The sequence below is a fragment of the Abramis brama genome (assembly GCF_963993115.1).
Source record: "Abramis brama genome assembly, chromosome: 2".
Classification (NCBI taxonomy): domain Eukaryota; kingdom Metazoa; phylum Chordata; class Actinopteri; order Cypriniformes; family Leuciscidae; genus Abramis; species Abramis brama.
In genome coordinates, this window is record NC_139964.1 from 14,780,481 (window position 1) to 14,802,308 (window position 21,828).

The 21,828-nt window shown below is 38.6% G+C and overlaps 2 protein-coding genes across 2 annotated transcripts; both read left to right on the top strand.

Moving 5' to 3' along the window:
- The first annotated feature begins 1,823 nt into the window (after positions 1-1,823).
- Positions 1,824-8,431, top strand: LOC311077717 (B-cell receptor CD22-like). Its single transcript, XM_084106327.1, has 9 exons — positions 1,824-2,146; positions 2,551-2,658; positions 2,816-3,163; positions 3,262-3,510; positions 3,598-3,852; positions 3,944-4,192; positions 7,953-8,000; positions 8,122-8,161; positions 8,268-8,431. The coding sequence occupies exons 2-9, from the start codon at positions 2,604-2,606 to the stop codon at positions 8,287-8,289; spliced, it is 1,266 nt and encodes a 421-aa protein (XP_083962453.1). The 5' UTR covers positions 1,824-2,146; positions 2,551-2,603; the 3' UTR covers positions 8,290-8,431.
- Positions 8,432-8,727: 296 nt separating this feature from the next.
- LOC311077686 (B-cell receptor CD22-like) lies at positions 8,728-16,803 on the top strand. Its single transcript, XM_084106270.1, has 12 exons — positions 8,728-10,691; positions 10,919-10,984; positions 11,438-11,782; positions 11,881-12,129; positions 12,841-13,095; positions 13,231-13,485; positions 13,921-14,175; positions 14,272-14,511; positions 15,390-15,477; positions 15,568-15,610; positions 15,854-16,062; positions 16,241-16,803. Exons 2-12 carry the CDS (start codon positions 10,927-10,929, stop codon positions 16,287-16,289), a joined length of 2,046 nt encoding a protein of 681 aa, XP_083962396.1. The 5' UTR covers positions 8,728-10,691; positions 10,919-10,926; the 3' UTR covers positions 16,290-16,803.
- The last annotated feature ends 5,025 nt before the right edge of the window (positions 16,804-21,828 follow it).

Genomic DNA, 21,828 nt, shown 5'->3' on the forward strand with positions numbered 1-21,828 from the left:
AGGGAAAATCTGATAAGATAATCTGTTGAACCGTCAAGATAATCAGGACATAGCTAGGATTGTCGGAAGGGGGGAAATCGGCCCAAAATCAGCCCGATTATCTTTTGGTGTGTACCCAGCATAAGGTGATGTCTTGTGTTCTCCTTCAGATAAAGGTTCATAACCAAAACGTTCATTAAAAAAAATGTAGCCTATTGCTTTTCTATTGGCTGTTTTGAGTGGAGGTGTGTCAGCCACGTTTCCACTGTCGGGCCAGGGCCAGGCGTTTTAGTGCGTGCCAGGGCCAGTCGTGCTTACTCGGAGCCAACGGCCAGGATTTCTGGCCCGTCGAATAGCTCGGGCCAAAGCGGGCCAGCTCGGGCTAGAGGAGTGGTTACGAACAGAGGCGGAGTTTACCTGAGTCTGGAGACGGCAGCGCCGGATGATTCTGTCAGCATTAGACTTTTAAAATAATTTAACTCACTTTCATGTTTGAATGCCTTCTGTTTGTGATCCGATGTGGATTCTGATCACCGTATAAGGTAGAAATATTTATACGCGATTCAAAAGTCTGTGCACCCTAACCATTACCATAGTAAACATAGTAACGTAGGGCCTACGCTTGGATATATCGCATTGTAAAGAAACAGTGAACGCTTGAAAAAATCAGACCAATCATAATGGCTATCACAATCATGTTTTTATTGTATCTGTCAGTAGCCTACGTCTCGTCTCTTTATAGACTATCATAAAATAAAGCACTTTTTTTTCAGGAGCTTCCTCTGTTTCTCTGACTGAAAATATAACTGTACTGGGAGTCGAGAGAGTGCTAAAGCTCCTCAGGTCGTATTTTTGGTGGCATATATTTGTAGAAATGATCATTCTTTCTAAATGTGATGTAAATATGTCCTGTAACTACCAAATAAACAGAGACAGACGTGACTGAATAAGTAAGTGTGTCCTCTTTCTTTTTCTTCAATTCTTATAGTTTCACAAAAATAGCTTTGATCTCCTGACGCCCTGTAGCCTAATATGTTATGTTTCCTTTTATCTAGGCCTACTGTTTCCATTTCCATTTATTCATTTTGCAGACACTTTTATCCAAAGCCACTTACAACAAGAATTGCTCGTAGAATAACATTCAAATACTGTTCTCATTCTGTTCAAATGAGCATATCAAACTGGGGCACAAATAATCTTACAAGACGCTACAAGTATAGCTCCTAACTGGCGAATTTAAGAGAAACTCCTAAAAATAATGGGCGTGTCACTCATAACTTTAGACTCTTAATGTGTTTTACTAAGAGTATTCACGATATTAATCTGTCAGTAATTATAATAATAATAATATCATCATCATATTATTAATGTTGACCTGGTTTAACTAACTTTTATGTGATAGCCTTATAATGGGAATGCCTGTCTCTGGGTTACTGGCTTAGAAAAACATCTGCATTAAAACAGATTGTGTGTAGTATAGCTTAAACCCACACATCACCCCCCACCCCCCCCATCCCCACCCACACACACACACACACACACACACAAAAAGCCAAAAGCCCCCCCAAACATGACATCCTGGTAAACCCTCTACTTGCAACCAATCCCTTTTTTGGTTTTCATGAATTATAAAGTGGTAATGTTGTGGTTTTAGCGTTGTGGAACAAGGAAAAGTGAGTGTCTGTGTTGTACAGGATACAGCTTCTGCCAGGTCAGGATTTGCATAAAGGTCAAATGCAGTTTGTAGGCCTCTTGTCAACTCAAAAAAAGAGGAAGTGAGAGTCAAGGGTTTTAGTAAAGATGATCTAATAAAGTCCCATCAAACTCAATAATGTGTTCACTCGGCAGGAACTCACACACGTCTTAAAGAAATGCTTTGAAAATGTGTATAACTTTGCATGTTCTCGACTCTTTTCACTTCCTCTTTCTTTCTCCGTTTGGCTAATTCTCGAGCTATGAAGGATGCTGCTTCATTTGCCCTGTCCATTTTATGATGAGGTATTTTCTTATGTTACAGAAAGTATTATTTGAGTAGTTTTAATCAAAGCTAGTTTTGAAGCAGCAAGTAGGGGTAAAATGTAAAGAGGAAGATAAAGAGTTCGTCTTCAAGGCTCATCTTATGGTTATAAACCTCTGATTCACTGCATCGTTTCATCGCTGAAAAACGGTAAGGGAATTTCTCTGTTTGTAGTATGTAACATTACATTTTAAAAGTAAAATAGGAATTATCCTTGTTATCTGCATGTTTTCATACTGTATGTTTAAAAAAATGCAAAGGTTAAGACGGTGCATCAATAAAATATCAGGTTGGAAGTTTCTTAGATTTTTACTGATATCTGAGATGGAAACTCTGCCAGTATTTATCAGTATTTTTATTTGTTGACTATACTGATTAAATGACATCTTCATAAAAAAAAAAAATTAAAAAAAATTGTTTTACTCAATTTAGACCTGTAAGAGACCTGAAAGCAACTTGCACATAAAAATCTTGTTTTTAAAGACTGTTTTAATTTTTCTGTCATGAAAACTATCTCACAATAACCTGAACTTGTTCTTGCTAAATTTCAAAAGATTCGCCTTCACAGAAGCTAAAATAAGTGGCTTTGTGATTGTGATTCCTGCTCATGTCAGTCAGAATGGCTCCTCCTCTTCCTCTGATCTTCTTGCTCATGATTTCGGGTAAGTCATGCCTATTTCTGCTTTTCAACATTTGCAAGTATTCCAGATGCAGTTAATTTGAATAAAGAAAATCATTTCAGACTTTTTCAGTGAAAAAGGTTGGGAAGTGGCTGGTGATCGTGATGCTAAATTGTTCAGGATGAATTCTGTGTTTCAGGGGTTTCTGGTTATTATTGGGGTGTGAGTTACAGTCCTTCACACATCTGTGCACTAAAGGACTCAACAGTGATAATGAGATGCACTTATACATACCCTACTGGACATCAGATCAAGGAAGTGTTCTGGACAAAAGGCCCAATACTAAGGGGTGTTGAGCTTCTAGATCTGTCTAAGGACCCTGAATACAGTCAGAGGCTTCAGTATCTGGGAGATAAACAGCAGAACTGCACCGTCAGACTGAGTCATGTGACACTGAAGGATTCACACATGTACTATTTCAGATTCATCACTGATGACCCTGGTGGAAAATGGACTGGTGCTCCAGGAGTGACTCTTACTGTCACAGGTGACTTTGATGAGGTTTATCTCTTCTTCTGTGCATTATGTTGAATAATAATCAGTGTATGACAGCAGCACTAGATATAATGTGTGTGTTGTGTTCAGATCTTCAGGTGGAGTCTCCTGAGAGAGTGACAGAGGGAGATTCAGTCACTCTGAGATGTAAAAGCAGCTGCGCTCTGACTGACAGAGCAACATTCATCTGGTACAGAAACTCACAGCCATTAACTGAGAGAAGAGACAGAAACAATGAACTCCTGCTGCAGTCAGTCAGAAGAGAGGATTCAGGCAGATATAGCTGTGCTGTAGACGGACACACTCACATCTCTCCTGCTGTTCAGATCAATGTCATGTGTGAGTACAGATTGACTTAGTATTTTAAAAAACTGGAGATTGAGTTTGAATTAGATGATTTGAGGTTTTAATTTTTGTTCCTTTTAGACCCTCCAAAGAGCGTCTCAGTGTCCATCAGTCCATCTGGTGTAATAGTGGAGGGAGATTCAGTGACTCTGAACTGCATCAGTGACTCAAACCCTCCTGCAGAAATCAGCTGGATTAAAGGAGGAACGATTGTAGGATCTGGAAGAATCTTCAACATCTCAAAGATCAGCTCTGATGACAGTGGAGAATACAAGTGCAAGTCCATCAATGAACATGGAGAGAAATACTCTGATGCTGTGACTTTAAACGTCATGTGTGAGTTAATAATCATATGCACATTGTTTAAAATGTCCAAACACATAATTTTGTAATAGTTATTGTGAATTTTCATTTTTGTCTGTTTTAGACCCACCCAGGAACGTCTCAGTGTTGATGAATGGATCTGGTGTAATAGTGGAGGGAGATTCAGTGACTCTGAACTGCATCAGTGACTCAAACCCTCCTGCTCTGAACTTCAGCTGGTTTAAGGAGAATGAAACCTCAGCTGTTGGATCTGGACAGAGTTTCAGTGCACTACAGAGTGGACGCTTCTACTGTCAGGCTCACAATCAACATGGATATCAGAGATCAAACGCTGTAACTGTCACAGTACATGGTGTGTACCATATGCACTTTTGACTTTGCATGTTATTTGGAAAGAAAAGGGGGAGGGGGAGATCCGAAATTATAATAACAATTGAAAAGTTATTGTTAATTTTGTGAATGTATTCATAAAACACCTAAAGCCATTTATGTTTGGTGGAGGCTCCGTTTGGACTTTAAGGTTCAGTGTAACTTAATGTTTTTTGTTTCATTTTATGTAGTGGGTAAAAAAGAGCATAAACAAAAAGCAATACTACAATATTCTGTTATTATAACAATACATTATTTTTTAAAACCACTTCAAAGTCTAATCTAGATTATGTGAATTTTGAATTACTATGTATGAAAAATACAATAGTACTGGAAACAAATATTTCACACAACGTAAGTCACCCATAGTCACCTTTTTCTCTGAGCGATAGTCAACAAATCCTTGATATACACTGCAAGCAGGATTACTGGAGTAATGGGCGTGACAAAAGGTAGGTGTAGCCCCTCCAGTTCACACCACCCAGCTCTTAGTGGGACTCAAACCCACGCCCATTCCCATGGGAGTAGGGCACTCTAACAAGGAGGCTAAAGACTGCGGTCTCTAGTGTCAGTGGCTAGAGCGCCTCTTGAGATCAGGGGAGTGAGGTTTACATGCACAGTTCCCACTAGCCTACGTCTGTTACACTCAACCCCCTTAACATCACTCCCATCAGGGTCTGTACAGGGTCCAGTGTGGCCCCTCCAGTTCGGACTTCCCGCTCTAAGCGGGATGCGAACCCGGTCCCTTCCACATGGAAGGCGGGTGCTCTAACAAGTCTCTGGAGAAAGGTCTTCATCATTGGTCATGAAAGCTATCTGTCAGGGTGTGGGGTAGGATTAGGGGTTAATTTCTGTTGTAGCAGTTCACCTTTTGGCACGCCTCCTTTTGGCACACCCATTACTGCAGGGTTCCTCAAACTCGGTCCTGGAGGGCCACTGTCCTGCACAGTTTAACTCCAACCCTGATCAAACACACCTAGCAGTGAGTTTCTAGTGATCCTGAAGACATTGATTAGCTTGCTCAGGTGTGTTTGATCAGTGTTGGAGCTAAACTCTGCAGGACAGCGGCCCTCCAGGACCGAGTTTGAGGAACCCTGCATTACTGCATCCTGTAGCAATCCCTGTTTCAGCAGGGCTGCCAATTCTCAGGCATTCAGCATTAGACTCATGCAATTGCTCTCACCGCCACACACCCATTTTCTTACGCAGTAAATAAAACTTGTGGGGCTAAGAGGACACTGACAAAGCGCCAACAGACAAGACAGAGTAGGTTATTGTTGATATGAAACAAAGTCTCCCCTTTCAATTTCTGTCAGTTTTATTACAAAATTCAAACAATAATTTCCGTTTACTGATCTGTCACACCTTAATGTGTTAATGCACCTCAGTTAAAGTGGCATGTGAACCGATCTGTCTTCCACTAGTTCATTACTAGTGTCCATTACTAGTTATAGCTCCAAATAAACATGAATGGACATCAGAAGGAATTTTGAAAGATACAATACAGCTTACTGAAATGTATCATGCCTCATGTAATTGTTGTGTTTGAGTGTTTCAACCGAAGAAAGACATGAATAAAAACGTTGCTGCTGTGGGAGGGACAGAAAGCTCTTGGATTTTATCAAAAATATCTTAAGTCATGTTCCGAAGATGAACGAAGGTCTTACGAGTTTGGAACGACATGAGGGTGAGCAATTAATGACAGAATTTTCATTTTTGGGTGAACTAACCCTTTAATCTAATAATCCACACAATATACAGGAGAATCATAGGGAGAAACACAGGGCTTATATGGACAGGTAGATTGACTGAAAGAGAACAGGTTTGCAGGACTAATTAACAAACAATGAAACTAACTAGAGACCACAGGTTGGCAAAACGGGAACAGAAAGCATCAAAAACTAAACCAAATAAGAATACACTTGACATTACACCCCTATCTCGAAAGGCGCATCCCCATGCCGTAACAAATGGTCCAACTGAGGAAGGGGGATCTGGTGGTGGATGTGGAACATGAGAGTAACGTAACCAGACAGGGTAGGCAAAACAGTCCATGGAGGAGTGGGAGGAGCAGGAGTAGCCAGGCGGGGAACCAGAGTGCAGCCAGGGCGATGTCCCAGAGTGGAGTCGAGGGAGGGAGGAGCCAGGTTGGTGGCTTGGCTGTCAACACCAGGGGAACAATGGAAGGAGATGGAGCCGATGGAGGTGGAGCTAAAGATCCGATGAGCCCATGCAACATCTATGGCCCTGGAGAACAAGGCAGAGCCGCAGCGATGAAAATTTGAGGTAGAGCCAGAGGACTGAGGTGAAGCTGGTGGAACTGAGGACCAAGACGGAGCCAGAGGGATGACGGAGCCAGTCGAGGGGAGGAGAGATGGAGCGCAGAGGCTCAGAAGTCCATTGTGCAGGCAGGACTATGTCTGACCAAGGCAGAGCCCTAGGAACAAGTAAGCCTGGTGGAGCTGTAGGGACAATGGTCTCTGGTGGAGCCGAGGGAGGAAGGAGCCAAGGTGGAACCGACAGGTTGACGGACTGAGGTGAAGTAACAGGATCAGTGGCTGGAGGCAGAGCCAGGGGATTCACTTGCCTGGGCGATGCTGAAGAACTGAGAACTCCAGGCGAATCCACACAGTGTAGTGGTGTCAGAGAAGGAGCCGAGGGACTGGTGTGAATCAGTGTGAACCCTGTCTCCGTCACACCAGGGACTGGTGTGAACCAGAGGAGGCAGGACTGACAAACTAGCTGCCTTTGGAAGAGGAGGTGGAAGAGGGAGGCTGACTGGGAACTCTGGCGACACAGGATATTACAAGCTGGGCGAAACCAGTGGGGACACAGGAGACTTTGTACTGGACGAGACCAGTAAGGATGGGAGAAACAGGAGGGAAACTCAAATTACTCTAAAAAACAGTTAGCAAAGGCCAGCTGCAGATCGCCCTCAATAGCTGGAATATGGACGGGGCCTTCCTCCATTCCCTCATATTCAACTAGAATTCCCACGTAATCACACAATGCAGCCGGCTCACGCACCTTGTTAGACATTTCACGAAGCTCGGCCTCCGGGGTGATGTTTGGCTCAGTCTTTGATCCCTCTGGCTCTTTCATCGTTGCAGGCTCAGGCTCAGTCTCATTGTCTTTGGTGGGCTCTAGTATATCTTCCGTGCAGTGGGGTGATGGCTGGCTGTGCTCTGGATCTGGAGTGGGGCTAGTGTCCTCCATGGGGCAGATAGGGAAGTCCGATCCATCATTCACCAGCACCCACACGAAATCCTCTCTGGGACCGTGCACAGGAAGGCTAACTCACTACCCTGTCTGCTCTTGTGCCGAATGTACTACCCTGACCGTTTGCTCTGCGTTTTTTACCTCACCTTATGAAAGTGTCAAGATTTTGTGGGTGAGGTGGTTACTTTATTAACGAGTCTGCCAGTTGGCTAAAATGAATCACCAAGGAATCACTGGTGGTCGCTGTTGGACGGTGCTACTTTACAAAATTGCTGTTTGATTTCGCAACAATCATATTTTGTAGGATAATCTTGTTTTCTTTTGCTTTTGTATTGTCAATTAAACAGTATTTTGTATGAGGTGGTACCGTCTCCCCTGCCTCAGTCACAAGATCTTTGACCATGGAGATAAACATGAGTGTGTTGAAATGCAGCCGTCCTCCTGCTGTACACTATGTTTCATGGTTTGGTTCTGTCATTCTAGACAATGATAAAAACAACATCCTGTCGCTTGTCTTGTTGTAGGACGAAAGTTGCTCTATGCATTTGCTGGGTTCGCTGGTGGATTGGGAGGTATGGTCTTCATTTTCATCATTGTGTTCATGTAAGTTCATTCTGTCTGAAAGCACATTAGTATATCAAGCTGACTTGTTTTATAAACAAAATAAACATTTTAGTTAATTATTTATTACAGAAGGAAAAAGCACAGAGCTGAACACATCAGTCAAGAGCAGGTAAATCAGATTATCAAATTAGTATTAAACAAATGCAAACACCACCCTGTTATACTCAAAGCTTTTCTTTAATAAAAGTGTAACAAGTCATTTTCTCTCATTTTAGGATGATCTGTATGTCAACTTAACAGGCGGAGGAGTATCAGCTCATGATGGGGTTCAGTCTGAATCTGGTGCCACAAATCAAAACGATGCCCTGTATGCCTTAATTACCCTAAGCAATTTCAGTGGAGATCAGACTAAAGGAAAAGCTTCTGATTCTGAAGATTCAGATGAGATCCAGTATGCAACTGTCTTGCATCACATGAAGGAAGAGAGCGAAAGCCCGTACGACAACATCAGGACATACCAGCCTGATGCTGCCATGAGGTGAGAAACAGAATCAGGACATGTTTAGACATTAATCGGAGGCACTTTTGAGCCTCACTCAGTTTTAATTTAGCTCCTGTATTTGTAGGCAGTACTGATCTGTAAAGGTCATTGATGCCTTTATCTCTGAATATTTTGATTTCACAGATCTGATCAGATCGTGGAGGATCATTCAGTGATTTACAGCACAGTCAAATGATCAACAGATCAGTTTTGTGAATTTACAGCGCTGCCGGGATTACTTTTCTTGGGAAAGCCGATCTCCATGATAACAACTCCCTCATGTGGTGGGACTGTGGCACTGATAGTCTGATGCTGGGTTTTCATTTCTCCTGTTTAGCTTTTATTAAGAGCTGTTTTGACTTAATGCTTTTTTTCTCTCTCACTATGCTCTGGTTCTCTGATCGTGATTTTGCATGAGGCCTAAATTCTCAATCCAGTTTGTAAAAAGTCCAGAAAAATCTTGTGTATAGAATTTTGATTTGTCGAATTCGTCTGTTCAGGATATTTTTTTGCAATATAATTAATGAATGTATGTATTTAAATCTACATTCCTGTTGTCTCGGTCTGTCGGTCACGTGGCTTCAATTTTTCACCCATTTGAGTTGTCAGAAAATCCTTTAAAAATAATTAAATCTTCATCCGATTTATATGAAATTTGGCATGGCTCGCGTAGAGACCCTTCTGACAAAAATGTGCAAAGAGAAATTACTTATCAAAGCCATTGGCGGAAATTATAAAAAATTTATCCAAAGCCCACCTCTATACTCTGTGAGCACATTTATCTTAAAGGGTCATGAAACCCAACATTTTCTGAGATTTTCCGAGTTATCTGTGTTGAACATGTTACCATCCGTTAGTTTGAAAAATAGGAGAAAAAAATTCCTGGGTTTAAATTCGTCTTCATATCAACATCACAGGACATGATCTTTTCTTGTACTAAAGTACATCGATGACTCATCAGTTTCTCATAAGTATTCATGAGACTGCGTCACCTTATCCTATGAGAAGATGCCTTGCTTAATTATTCAGGACAGCACATGTTGTTTTCCTTTGACATATGCTTCAAACTGTGAGATCATATACAGAAACTGAGAGATACATTACTGGGTCAAAAATGAATGGGGTTTTTTTGTGCTTTGTAAAAGTAATGCTTTGCATAAGTTCTATTGAATGTAAAATGTGACACAAATGTGATTCATCCACATTGTGAGTGGAACCCTGTCAGTTCTGTTTATTCTTGATTTGGAATCAAGTATATTGTGTATATTGTGTTGTGTAATGGTAAATTGCAGCATACATTTTTGGGAAGTAGCTCACCAGGCCCACTTTTGTAGCATTTGTCAAAACTGTGGTGAGAACTGACTGGTTTTATAGAGACATGCAATATCTTTCCCTAGTTGACCTGACTGAATCAATAAGGATGTTATTTGTACACATCACATGGATCCTTGCAGTAGTTTGAACCAGCAAACGTATGAGCACCTTAGTGGCCATTTCTCCTTCACATCATCTCGCAGTAATAATAACATCAGACGACTCATATCCGTTTACTGTCAAACTGATGACAACACATGGTCAAGCACCTAAATTAGTTACCCAAAAAGAGTAGAAACATCAAGTCTACCTGAGATAACCGTGCAGATGATAACTTAGAGTTTTCTATTGTTACATGAAATGAATAATTTCAGACCTTTCAGGCCCATTTTTGTTATTCGAATCTATAAATAACTTCGTCTGCAGCGCGAGTCAGACTAAATTCTGAGATTTCACAGCTTCTATTAATAATAGATCTACGTAGGCCCTTGCATGTCAGCAGACTTTTATTTTAAGACTATAGGGAGTTTTTTTTTTTTCGTGTGTTGACTATGTGTCTTGAAAGTCAAGCTTATATATATGTGTTGGAATCTTGGATTGGGAATCGAAATAAAACCTGGAAATAAACAGGATGTTTTTACGATTTAAAAAAAATATAAAATATAAAATTGGTTTAAAAAAATAAATACATTTATTTAAATGTAATATCTGTATGTCACTAATCAGAGGTAGAAAAGAGGAAATGACGCAGTTCTGGTTATAAATGAGGATGGTGGACTTGAAACCTTCCTTATTTCTCCTCAAGTGTCATTTGGTTACAGCTGATGAGGTGTCCTGCTCTGCGGTACCACCAGTTTATTATCTATTTATTTTTTGTTTTGTTTGTTTGTTTGATTGATTATAAAAAAAATATTTTTTGAATGATTCTATATGTGGTCTCATTGATGTCACATTGACAAAGACAGTCTTGTTAATGATAAAGAACACACATTGAGCATAATTTCTGCTCATATTGATTATGCGTGTTGTCTGTCAGTCTCACCTCACCCTGTTGGAATGGTTGTGTTGCAGGTGTTGCTATGGTGATGTCAGTCAGAATGGCTCCTCTTCCTCTGCTCTTTCTCCTCGTGATTCAAGGTAAGTCTCTAATGTTTTTCTGCATGTTGTGTTCAGTGCTTTGCTGTCTCATGTTTTCATTTGTCATTCTTTAATAAAGTGGAATGTTGTTCGTTGCTCGTTGGTATTTAAAATGTTAATTTAGTTTGATTAATTATATTCAAAAAGGAATAATAATGATTTTCCTGCTATTGGAGCAGTATAAGCATGAAGTATGTCCATCTTTGTCTTTCCTCATTAATGCAATGCTAAAATATCATAATTAAATGTAATCATCATTAAATGTAGCATAATTTCTAATTAATTTGATTCATATTTTCATCTTTAGACAGTCCTAGTATTTTCACTTCCGTTTTCATGCTTCTGTCTCAGATGTTAAATTCTGCTTTTCCTCAAACACAAGACATTTAAAGACTGAGCAAATATATTCTATTAGAAACTGCTGCTTTGTTTATTATACATTTTGTTTTTCAGGAGTTTTCAGTGATGATGATGATTGGAAAGTGAGGTACAGTCCTTCACACATCTGTGCACTAAAGGACTCAACAGTGATAATGAGATGCACTTATAAATACCCTACTGGATATCAGATCATGAAAGCGTTCTGGACCAAAAAGTCTATAAAGGGCAAAGAGCCTCCAGATCTGTCTGAGGATCCTGAATACAGTCAGAGGCTTCAGTATCTGGGAGATAAACAGCAGAACTGCACCGTCAGACTGAGTCATGTGACACTGAAGGATTCACACATGTACTATTTCAGATTCATCACTGATAAAGACAAATGGACTGGTAAATCTGGAGTGACTCTTACTGTCACAGGTGAGTTTGATGAGGTTTATTTCTTCTTCTGTGCATTATGTTGAATAATAATCAGTGTATGACAGCAGCACTAGATATAATGTGTGTGTTGTGTTCAGATCTTCAGGTGGAGTCTCCTGAGAGAGTGACAGAGGGAGATTCAGTCACTCTGAGATGTAAAAGCAGCTGCGCTCTGACTGACAGAGCAACATTCATCTGGTACAGAAACTCACAGCCATTAACTGAGAGAAGAGACAGAAACAATGAACTCCTGCTGCAGTCAGTCAGAAGAGAGGATTCAGGCAGATATAGCTGTGCTGTAGACGGACACACTCACATCTCTCCTGCTGTTCAGATCAATGTCATGTGTGAGTACAGATTCATTTGCCATTATTTGAATTTTGACTTTTATTATATCATGTTTACTAATATTATATCATGATTAGCACATCACCTGTGACACTTTATAAATATGATTCCCACATCTCTGGGTTCAGGACAAATACTGAGCCTGGAACACTGGAACACTTTCCTCGGACAGCATGCCCAAATATGTACTCTATGTAACTTATTTGTAAGTGTTAACTCGTAAAATGATGTTTCATTAACAAAGTTCGGGAGGAGCACGTTCAAATAATCTGTCTATCAACATGTCATGAGAAGAGAGAGAGGCCTATATGCACACAGTCGACTCACCTACATTCCTCAACAGTTTTCAGCATCCCTCCACTATCCCAACTCCTCACTCTTGGCTTGTTCCTATCACAGCCAGGAATATGGGAGAGTACTCTGGGTTCGGGCCGAATACCGAGCCTGGAGCCCTCTCCTCGGACAGCACGGTGGTTTTACAGAGGGGATGCTTTTTGTAAATGTATTTATTATTTTTTATTTTGTAATAAAAATATTTTTTGCAAAATTGAGTGTAACCTAACAGCAACCAAAATGCAGTGTTGTGAAAACAGAGGATCCTGAGTTGTTGTTATTGATGTTGACAACACATTTTCTAAATGTACTGTAGTCTGTGATCAAAGACAAAGTTGCTTAGTTTATTTTATGCCATTTTTGATTTTCATTTTTAGATCCTCCCAGGAGCGTCTCAGTGTCCATCAGTCCATCTGGTGTAATAATGGAGGGAGATTCAGTGACTCTGAACTGCATCAGTGACTCAAACCCTCCTGCAGAAATCAGCTGGATTAAAGGAGGAACGATTGTAGGATCTGGAAGAATCTACAACATCTCAAAGATCAGCCCTGATGACAGTGGAGAATACAAGTGCAAGTCCATCTATAAACATGGAGAGAAATACTCTGATGCTGTGACTTTAAACGTCATGTGTGAGTTAATGAATCATATTTTCATTTTTCATACCTTCTACGTGACATAGATCCTCCAATAAATCCTGTGATTGCATCAGTCCATCAGGGGAAATAATGGAGGGTGATTCATAAGTCTTTTTTTCTCTGTTTTAGACTTACCCAGGAGTGTCTCAGTGTCCATCAGTCCATCTGGTGTAATAGTGGAGGGAGATTCAGTGACTCTGAACTGCAGCAGTGACTCAAACCCTCCTGCAGAAATCAGCTGGTTTAAAGGAAGAACGATTGTAGGATCTGGAAGAATCTACAGCATCTCAAAGATCAGCTCTGATGACAGTGGAGAATACAAGTGCAAGTCCATCAATGAACATGGAGAGAAATACTCTGATAATGTGACTTTAAACGTCATGTGTGAGTTTTTTTTTATTTACATATATATATATAGACAAGACATCCACTAAACATCTGTGATCCAACACTCTCATGACAATTCGTAACTATCTTACATTTTGGAAAATATGTGAATAAAAGTTTACATGAATTGGTAGTCTCATTTATACGGTTTTGTATGACCTGCTCATGGGTCAGGTTTAGGGGTGCAGGTTCCTGCTTATTTTTCTTGCAAATCCTTTTTTTTTTTTACAAATCACATCATGATGACTCCTGATGAAGGTCGTGTGACCGAAACGTTGTGTGAATAAATATTACTTCTTTGCAAGTTACGATAGTGTGCGGGAATTGCTTGTCTATTGAAACAAATCACATCATAAAATGCTTACTATTTCTCATGAGATCGGGCTGTGAAATTTATTTTGTAGATTAATAATTTCGCCTTTTTCATGATAGATCCTCCCAGGAGCGTCTCAGTGTCCATCAGTCCATCTGGTGTAATAGTGGAGGGAGATTCAGTGACTCTGAACTGCAGCAGTGACTCAAACCCTCCTGCAGAAATCAGCTGGTTTAAAGGAAGAACGTTTGTAAGATCAGGAAGAATCTACAGCATCTCAAAGATCAGCTCTGATGACAGTGGAGAATACAAGTGCAAGTCCAGAAATGAACATGGAGAGAAATATTCTGAAGCTGTGACTTTAAACGTTATGTGTGAGTTAATGATGGTTCAGTCACTGTTGTAACAAACAAATTAGTGGATTAACAATCGCAAAACATGGATTTAGAGTTTTATTTTGTCTTTTTTAGACCCTCCCAGGAACGTCTTAGTGTCCATCAGACAGTCTTGGGGGGGAGATTCAGTGACTCTGAACTGCATCAGTGACTCAAACCCTCCTGCTCTGAACTTCAGCTGGTTTAAGGAGAATGAAACCTCAGCTGTTGGATCTGGACAGAGTTTCAGTGCACTACAGAGTGGACGCTTCTACTGTCAGGCTCACAATCAACATGGATCTCAGAGATCAGACGCTGTCACTGTCACTGTTAAAGGTAAAATCATTTAAATATTTGAGCAGAATTTTTGAGAGAAAAAAAAAAAGATGGTACAGGTTTTGAACAGCAAATGTGCTGGTTGTGACTAAGTGGCAACCTTCCGGTCTCTCACTTAAATCCAACACGGGAGTGACTTAAACTGCAGTTCATCAACTGGCCACTAGAGACAGACTCCAAAAGTGAGTCAATCCCATAGACCCCCATGTTAAAATGCCCAACTTTACATCAGATAAAAAATATATTTACAGTCTGGTGCAAAAAGTGGTTTTGGTCTATATATCTAATTTTGCCCTTCATGACGACTGTGAGGGGGGTGAATTTTTTTTTTATAACTCATCCATTTAAATTATATTAAGCCTTAAAGTTCTGCATAATTAGGGGCGTGGCCACTTGAGTGGCAGGTGGATTGCCACTGATGTCACAGTTAGCATCACGTCACCTCAGCTACGGGTGACGTCACGGACATTACATCCATTGTTTTATACAGTCTATGGTTGTGACATGACATAATATAGAGATTGGATCTGTAGGAGAAAATTGCTGCTCTCTGAGACAACATCAAAATTAAAATATCAACAATGTAACTTCAAAGTAAAACTAATTTGTGCATAATAGTTTAAGCAATTAATTTCACTTAATGAATTGAAATTTAAATACTAACATTTTCTATACATTTTTTTAAAGTGCATAAAAATGTTACAGTTTTATTAATTTATTTCGTCATCCAAAAGCCTGCCAGAATACACTGGCTTGCGTAACATATTTTTAATGCAAGGCAACACAGAATATTTTCTGATTTCTGCATCCAATAAACGCTGTCAATGCTAAAACAATGTTTGCAGATGTGAAAACATAAGTATTCATTATTTTTCCAGGGTCTTCTTCAGGAGGGCTTTTCGCAGTTATTGTGATCGCAGTCGGATGTGCAGTTTTACTTCTTGTCTGCATCATCATGTTCAAGAGGTGAGATCTTTTGTTTAAATAACACACATTGGGGTAATTACTAATAATTATAATTATGTGTGTGTGTTTACATGATTATCTGTGCTACAGGAAGATAAACTGTGGTGGAGTGTCTGACGTCAAGCAGAATCAGGTCAGAACATAGAGTTATGCATCTGTTTCTGTCTAATAATAATACTAATAATTAAGAATCAGTTATTTTCTGCTGTGATATAAAATATATTTATAATTGTATTGTATGTGATACCAGCATGTAACCAATGAGAAAACATTAAGAAAATGCTAAAGTGTACAGAAACAGAAAGCTCTTCGCTCACTGTAGATGATTTATAGTTAATAGTTCAATTTTCTGAAAGGTTTTGATGTCTTTCTCCAGGTTCAACAACCTTCCAGCTCGGACAGAAACCACAATGATAACGGTCTGTATGCCAGAGTTTCACCCAGCAGAACCAGAACAGATCGGCCGGCGGGAAAAACTGAATCCACAGATTCTGAGAAGATCAAGTACGCAACTATCCAACAAAACGGGAACAATGAAGCCAAGTATGAAAATCTGAGGAGGCTCCATCATGACCCTGCTGTGAGGTGAGAAACTAAATAGGTTTGACACACATTTGCTCATTTGATTTTGAAACTTATTTTTATGTTACATAACTTACATGATCTGGTTCTCATACTGAGGACTTTGATGGACTCCTGCAGTACTTTTGGTGGATCTATAAATGGTCATTCACACTTTATCTCTGATTATGTTGATCCACAGACGCGGTGCTGTGACGGATAATTTTGTGATTTACAGCTCGATCAAATGATCCAGGACCCGTCAAATGGACTGAAAATGAAGCTGATAACGGTCAGATGTTTATAATAGTGATTTAAATGCGTCACATCAGGAGCATTGCACTAGTGAAGTCATTTATTTCTCCTTCGCTGTTGGTCGTCTGTAGGAAGTTCTGGTCAGATGTGCCAATACCACAGACAAAAAAAAAAAAAAAATGTCCATGCTGGTTATTTACATCATTGTATCTATTCTTTGTAAGACTGCGGTTTGACGCGTGTGTGTGTGGGAAGTTGCAGAATCTACGTGCTGAAATTAAGCGCTGTCGAAACTTTTTCTGTAAATAGCATGTTTTGTAACATTTCCAAAGTTTTGTAATTTTCCATGAATTGCAGTCTGTGTTATTTTGCCATTAGTCACTCTTCAGTGAGCATCAGACATATTTGTGTCTGTATCTTCCCACTCTTTATAAATGTAAAATCTTTTCATAGAACATGTTGCTTTGACACACACACACACACACACACACACACACACACACACACACACATATATATATATATATATATATATATATATATATTCATGCATGTTTCGTATATATTCTTGTATCTGTATATTTTAACATTTAAATAAAGATTATGTAATAAAATGGGTTTTTTGTAATATGTAATTGTGTGTTTTAGGTGAAGTCCTATAGTGACACATGATGTCTGACTTTGGAAATACGTTAGTACACATCAAAATCACATCTGATGGACAGTAAATTCAATATTTTTTTATGTTGAATGTTGATATGGTTTTGTCCTTGACAATAACATGCAAGTTTCACCTCGTAAAGAAAAGAAAACTCTCCTGCGCAAGTGCAGAGAAAAAGTGCACAATTGCAGTGTGCGCTTTAAAGTCAAATGGATTCTGATTGGCTGTCAACTCTTTTTGAAATTATGACATACAATTTTTATGTCAGAATTATGACTTAAGGCAAAGAGAATAGGGTAAATAACTAATAGCCACCATACTTCCCCAGTTACATTAAGCATTGTTAAGATTTTTTGTAGTACAAGTTTTCTGATATTTAGTTTAAATATGCAAATGAGGCATTATATTATAGCAGTACTTTGCATAAATGTCCATTAAAGAAATCTGAATATGTAATAAAGCCAGATTCAAAATTCATATTTTATTTTGTTGACATATTAGTCAAGTTTTTACAGAAGGGATTTGTATATCTCTTTTTATCACTCCATAAATCAGAAAATAGTCTCAACAGCCAGAAAAAAAAAGCATTTTTAAAAGAATAAAATGTTGTAAATTACATACACTGAAAAAAATGTGGAGTGACATTTACTTAAAAAAAGCTAGGCAACTTTTTCCACACAGAAAGTGCTTGTAATCTTTACTCGGGCTATTTCAATTAGTAATTAATTGTAAAAGTAATTAAATTGAACAAATTATAATTGAGTAATAATTAATCAAATTAATTCCTTAAAAGTTAACCATTTAAAATGAGTAAAATGTACAAAATATCTTTTATTGCCAACATTGAAGACACCTGGTGTTAACAAGCAGAATCACTGAAGGAGAAAACCATAATTAAAGTCACCATTGTGGAGATCAGTGTGTGTTTTAGTTGGGCTCTTGACCCTTAAATTATTAACTTTAAGTTTCGTTTGGCTGCTGTACATGAGTTATAACAGCCAGATGAACAAATAGAAAAGGTGATCTGATGGTGTTGGTTGTGTTTTAACATAATCATTATTTCACAATCATTAGACCTGAATCACTGAACTCATATAGAGTCCAATTTAGTTATATTAATTATAGCAGCACTGTCCTTGTACAGCAGAATATTTGTAACTTTTACAATGTAAACAAAAATAATTTCCAAAAAGTTTCTCTTATACAAAAAAAGAGACACACAGACATCAATAATCAGCCTGTGAATCTCAACAATGGTGACATTTATAAAGCATGTTGCAGTGCATCCTGGGTGCCACCAATCAAAACTCATTCATGGCTCCCATCATGCATTGCTGCATGAATAAATAATGAGCTTATGATCAGAGGTGATCTGTTTGTCACCATTGCTGAGATTCATACGCAAAATCTTGATGTGTGTGTGTGTGCCTAAAAAAAGTGTGTATATATATATAATTTTTTTATTTAATTGATTTTTGGATTTCATTGAACAGGCTATACATATAATGCTGCTATAATTAATATAGTTCACCTAACTCATGAATTGGACTCTATATGAGTTCAGTGATTCAGGTCAAATGATTGTGAAATAATGATTATGTTAAAACACAACCAACACCATCAGATCACCTTTTCTATTTGTTCATCTGGCTGTTATAACTCAGGTACAGCAGCCAAACAAAACTTAAAGTTAATAATTTAAGGGTCAAGAGCCCAACTAAAACACACACTGATCTCCACAATGGTGACTTTAATTATGGTTTTCTCCTTCAGTGATTCTGCTTGTTAACACCAGGTGTCTTCAATGTTGGCAATAAAAGATATTTTGTAAATTTTACTCATTTTAAATGGTTAACTTTTAAGGAATTAATTTGATTAATTATTACTCAATTATAATTTGTTCAATTTAATTACTTTTACAATTAATTACTAATTGAAATAGCCCGAGTAAAGATTACAAGCACTTTCTGTGTGGAAAAAGTTGCCTAGCTTTTTTTAAGTAAATGTCACTCCACATTTTTTTCAGTATATGAACAAACCCCTTTGTAAAAACCTTCAGAATATAGATAAGAATAAAACTGTAAAGTTTGGTGTATGCAAGAGATTTCTGGCTCAGGAGAAAACCTAAAAAATGTTGAGAAAACGGGTTTAAAGATATAATAAAATTTGAAATCTACAGTCGTAAACAGAAAAAGTCAAATAAAATAAACATTTAAAAGTATATTTTGATGCTTTCTTCCCACAAGTCTGAGAAACAACACATTAGGAAAATCCAAATAGCCCAAAATCTCAAATTGACCAGTGTATGAAAAAACAATGTTTCTGCTTTTACCTTAAATCATAATTTAACAAATACCAATTTTATATCATAATTGTAATGACTCAACATTTTATGTCATAATTATTTATGATTAACAAAATCATGTTTTGTTGTTATGTGGAAAAACTCAGTAGCAACTCACTGCAGTACAGGAGATCCAGGGGGCGGAGTTGGATCCAGATCTAAGGGGTGGAGATTGGTAGGTTTAGGGGTGGGTTTAGGGATCAGGGGGTGGAGATGGGTAGGTTTAGGTATATGTAAGGTGGGAGGAGTTGGATCTGGATTTCGTGTTCTGCAGTGAGGACCATCTCAAAAAACTAGGCTTCCACACATTACCTATATCATCCACCAGGGTGCGCTATATTCTAAGAGTATAATTATATTGCATGTAGTCATGTTTAGCTTCTCTTTGCTCAGCTCTTCTCCAGCTGACCACAGGCCACACATATGTTGCTGATGACCTGAGGTCTCACTGACCCCTGACAGCAGAGACTCGCCCTAATAAATGAAGCGCGTGTGCCGGAGGGAGTGTTGGGTGTCCGGCTCTGGGATGTGTGTCCGAGGTGTTGGGTGTCTGGAGGATCAGGATAGCGTGTGCAGGGCGCGTGTGCTTCACTCTGAGCAAAAAACAGACACACATGAATATCCACCTCATTTTCAAAGCTGTTTCCTGTGAATGTATCGGCCGCTATAGGAAAATAATGATAACAAAGTGAAACGCTATTTTGTGCTGTGACGTGTTTATGATTACTACAACAAAATAAAATGATATAACAAATACCAATCTAATAATAGAAACCATTGGTGTACTAATATACAAATTACTTTTTACAGACAATTGAGCAGTATGAAGCCCCTAGGATCATGGTGATGGGAAAAAAAAATATTGGTAATGATCGCTAAAGTTTTGAGTTCCCCTGAGAAACTTTGCGTTTGCTCGCAAAGAACTCAAAAGGCTGGAGTTCCTAAAGCAGGGATCTCCAACTCCAGTCAAACACACCTGAACAACACAGCAAAACCCCAAGTGTTAAATTAACAAGTCAAGTGGTGATTGAGAATAACTGTGCGTTCAACTGTGGCGGCGAGCTCCGGCAAGGGCGGCGGCTTTTAATTGGTTTATTTCGTTAGCAAACATGTCACTATAATTGTTAAGTTCTATAATTGTTAAGCCCACATCTGGCACACGTGGATTCCACACTATGTTGCTGTCTGGGAAGCATGTCATCAATACAGAAAATATGCGAACAGTGCTCAATTACAGAACAACACTGTACAGTTAAAACACAAACAATTAGTCGTGATGATTTTACTGGCTTCCAGCAGAGACTCAGACAGAGAGGGAGGAAAGAGCGGAAAGAGCAGCGTTGTTAATAATAACCCGTCACACACTCAGAGCCGTGTCTCAGTTATCTGTGCTTTCATTCCAGACGTGCTTGAGACAGCTGAGCGGGTGAAAGTCTTAAGACGACGAGCATTCGAGACATTCACACGGATCAGATGATAGTGCTGGACTCATGTGTTCACTCCGGCTGGAGATCAGCCCACTTCTGGCTGGATACATTACGGGAAATCTCCGACAGATAGGGAGTTTGCAGAACTCTGAACAATGCTGGAGGAATACAGGATCAAATACAAAACAAAAGAACAACAACAACAAAAAACAATAGGTTTACTTGTTCTCTAATTGGGCTGAAAACAACGCTGATTTGTAACATAACACTGATTTGTAACAATGCTGATTTGTAACATTACGCTAATTTGTAACATTAAGTTGATTTGTAACATAACGCTGATTTGGAACAATGCTGATTTGTAACATAACACTGATATGTAACAACGCTGATTTGTAACAATGATGATTTGTAACATTACGCTGATTTGTAACATAACGCTGATTTGTAACAATGATGATTTGTAACATTACGCTAATTTGTAACATTAAGTTGATTTGTAACAACGCTGATTTGTAACAATGATGATTTGTAACATTACGCTGATTTGTAACAACGTCAACGCTGATTTGTAACAACGCTGATTTATAACAACGCTAATTTGTAACATTAAGTTGATTTGTAACATAACACTGATTTGTAACAATAATGATTTGTAACAATGCTGATTTGTAACAATGATGATTTGTAACATAACGCTGATTTGTAACTACGCTGATTTGTAACTACGCTGATTTGTAACATAACATTGATTTGTAACGACACTGATTTGTAACATAACATTGATTTGTAACGACACTGATTTGTAACGACGCTGATTTGTAACATAACGCTGATTTGTAACAACACTGATTTGTAACAACGCTGATTTGTAACTATGGTGATTTGTAACATAAACGCTGATTTGTAATGACACTGATTTGTAACATAACATTGATTTGTAACGACGCTGATTTATACCATAACGCTGATTTGTAACAACACTGATTTGTAACAATGCTGATTTGTAACGACACTGATTGTAACAATGCTGATTTGTAACAATGCAAATTTGTAACATTACGCTAATTTGTAAAAATAAGTTGATTTGTATCAATGCTGAT

What these genes read in the sequence shown, in the direction of transcription:
- LOC311077717 (XM_084106327.1), top strand. Translation starts at nt 2,604, where the DNA reads ATGTCAGTCAGAATGGCTCCTCCTCTTCCTCTGATCTTCTTGCTCATG. An exon ending in AGTGACTCTTACTGTCACAG is followed by an intron (nt 3,164 to 3,261) that starts GTGACTTTGATG and finishes TGTTGTGTTCAG; the next exon opens with ATCTTCAGGTGGAGTCTCCT. An exon ending in TGTTCAGATCAATGTCATGT is followed by an intron (nt 3,511 to 3,597) that starts GTGAGTACAGAT and finishes TGTTCCTTTTAG; the next exon opens with ACCCTCCAAAGAGCGTCTCA.
- LOC311077686 (XM_084106270.1), top strand. Translation starts at nt 10,927, where the DNA reads ATGGTGATGTCAGTCAGAATGGCTCCTCTTCCTCTGCTCTTTCTCCTC. An exon ending in CTTTCTCCTCGTGATTCAAG is followed by an intron (nt 10,985 to 11,437) that starts GTAAGTCTCTAA and finishes TTTGTTTTTCAG; the next exon opens with GAGTTTTCAGTGATGATGAT. An exon ending in TGTGACTTTAAACGTTATGT is followed by an intron (nt 14,176 to 14,271) that starts GTGAGTTAATGA and finishes TGTCTTTTTTAG; the next exon opens with ACCCTCCCAGGAACGTCTTA.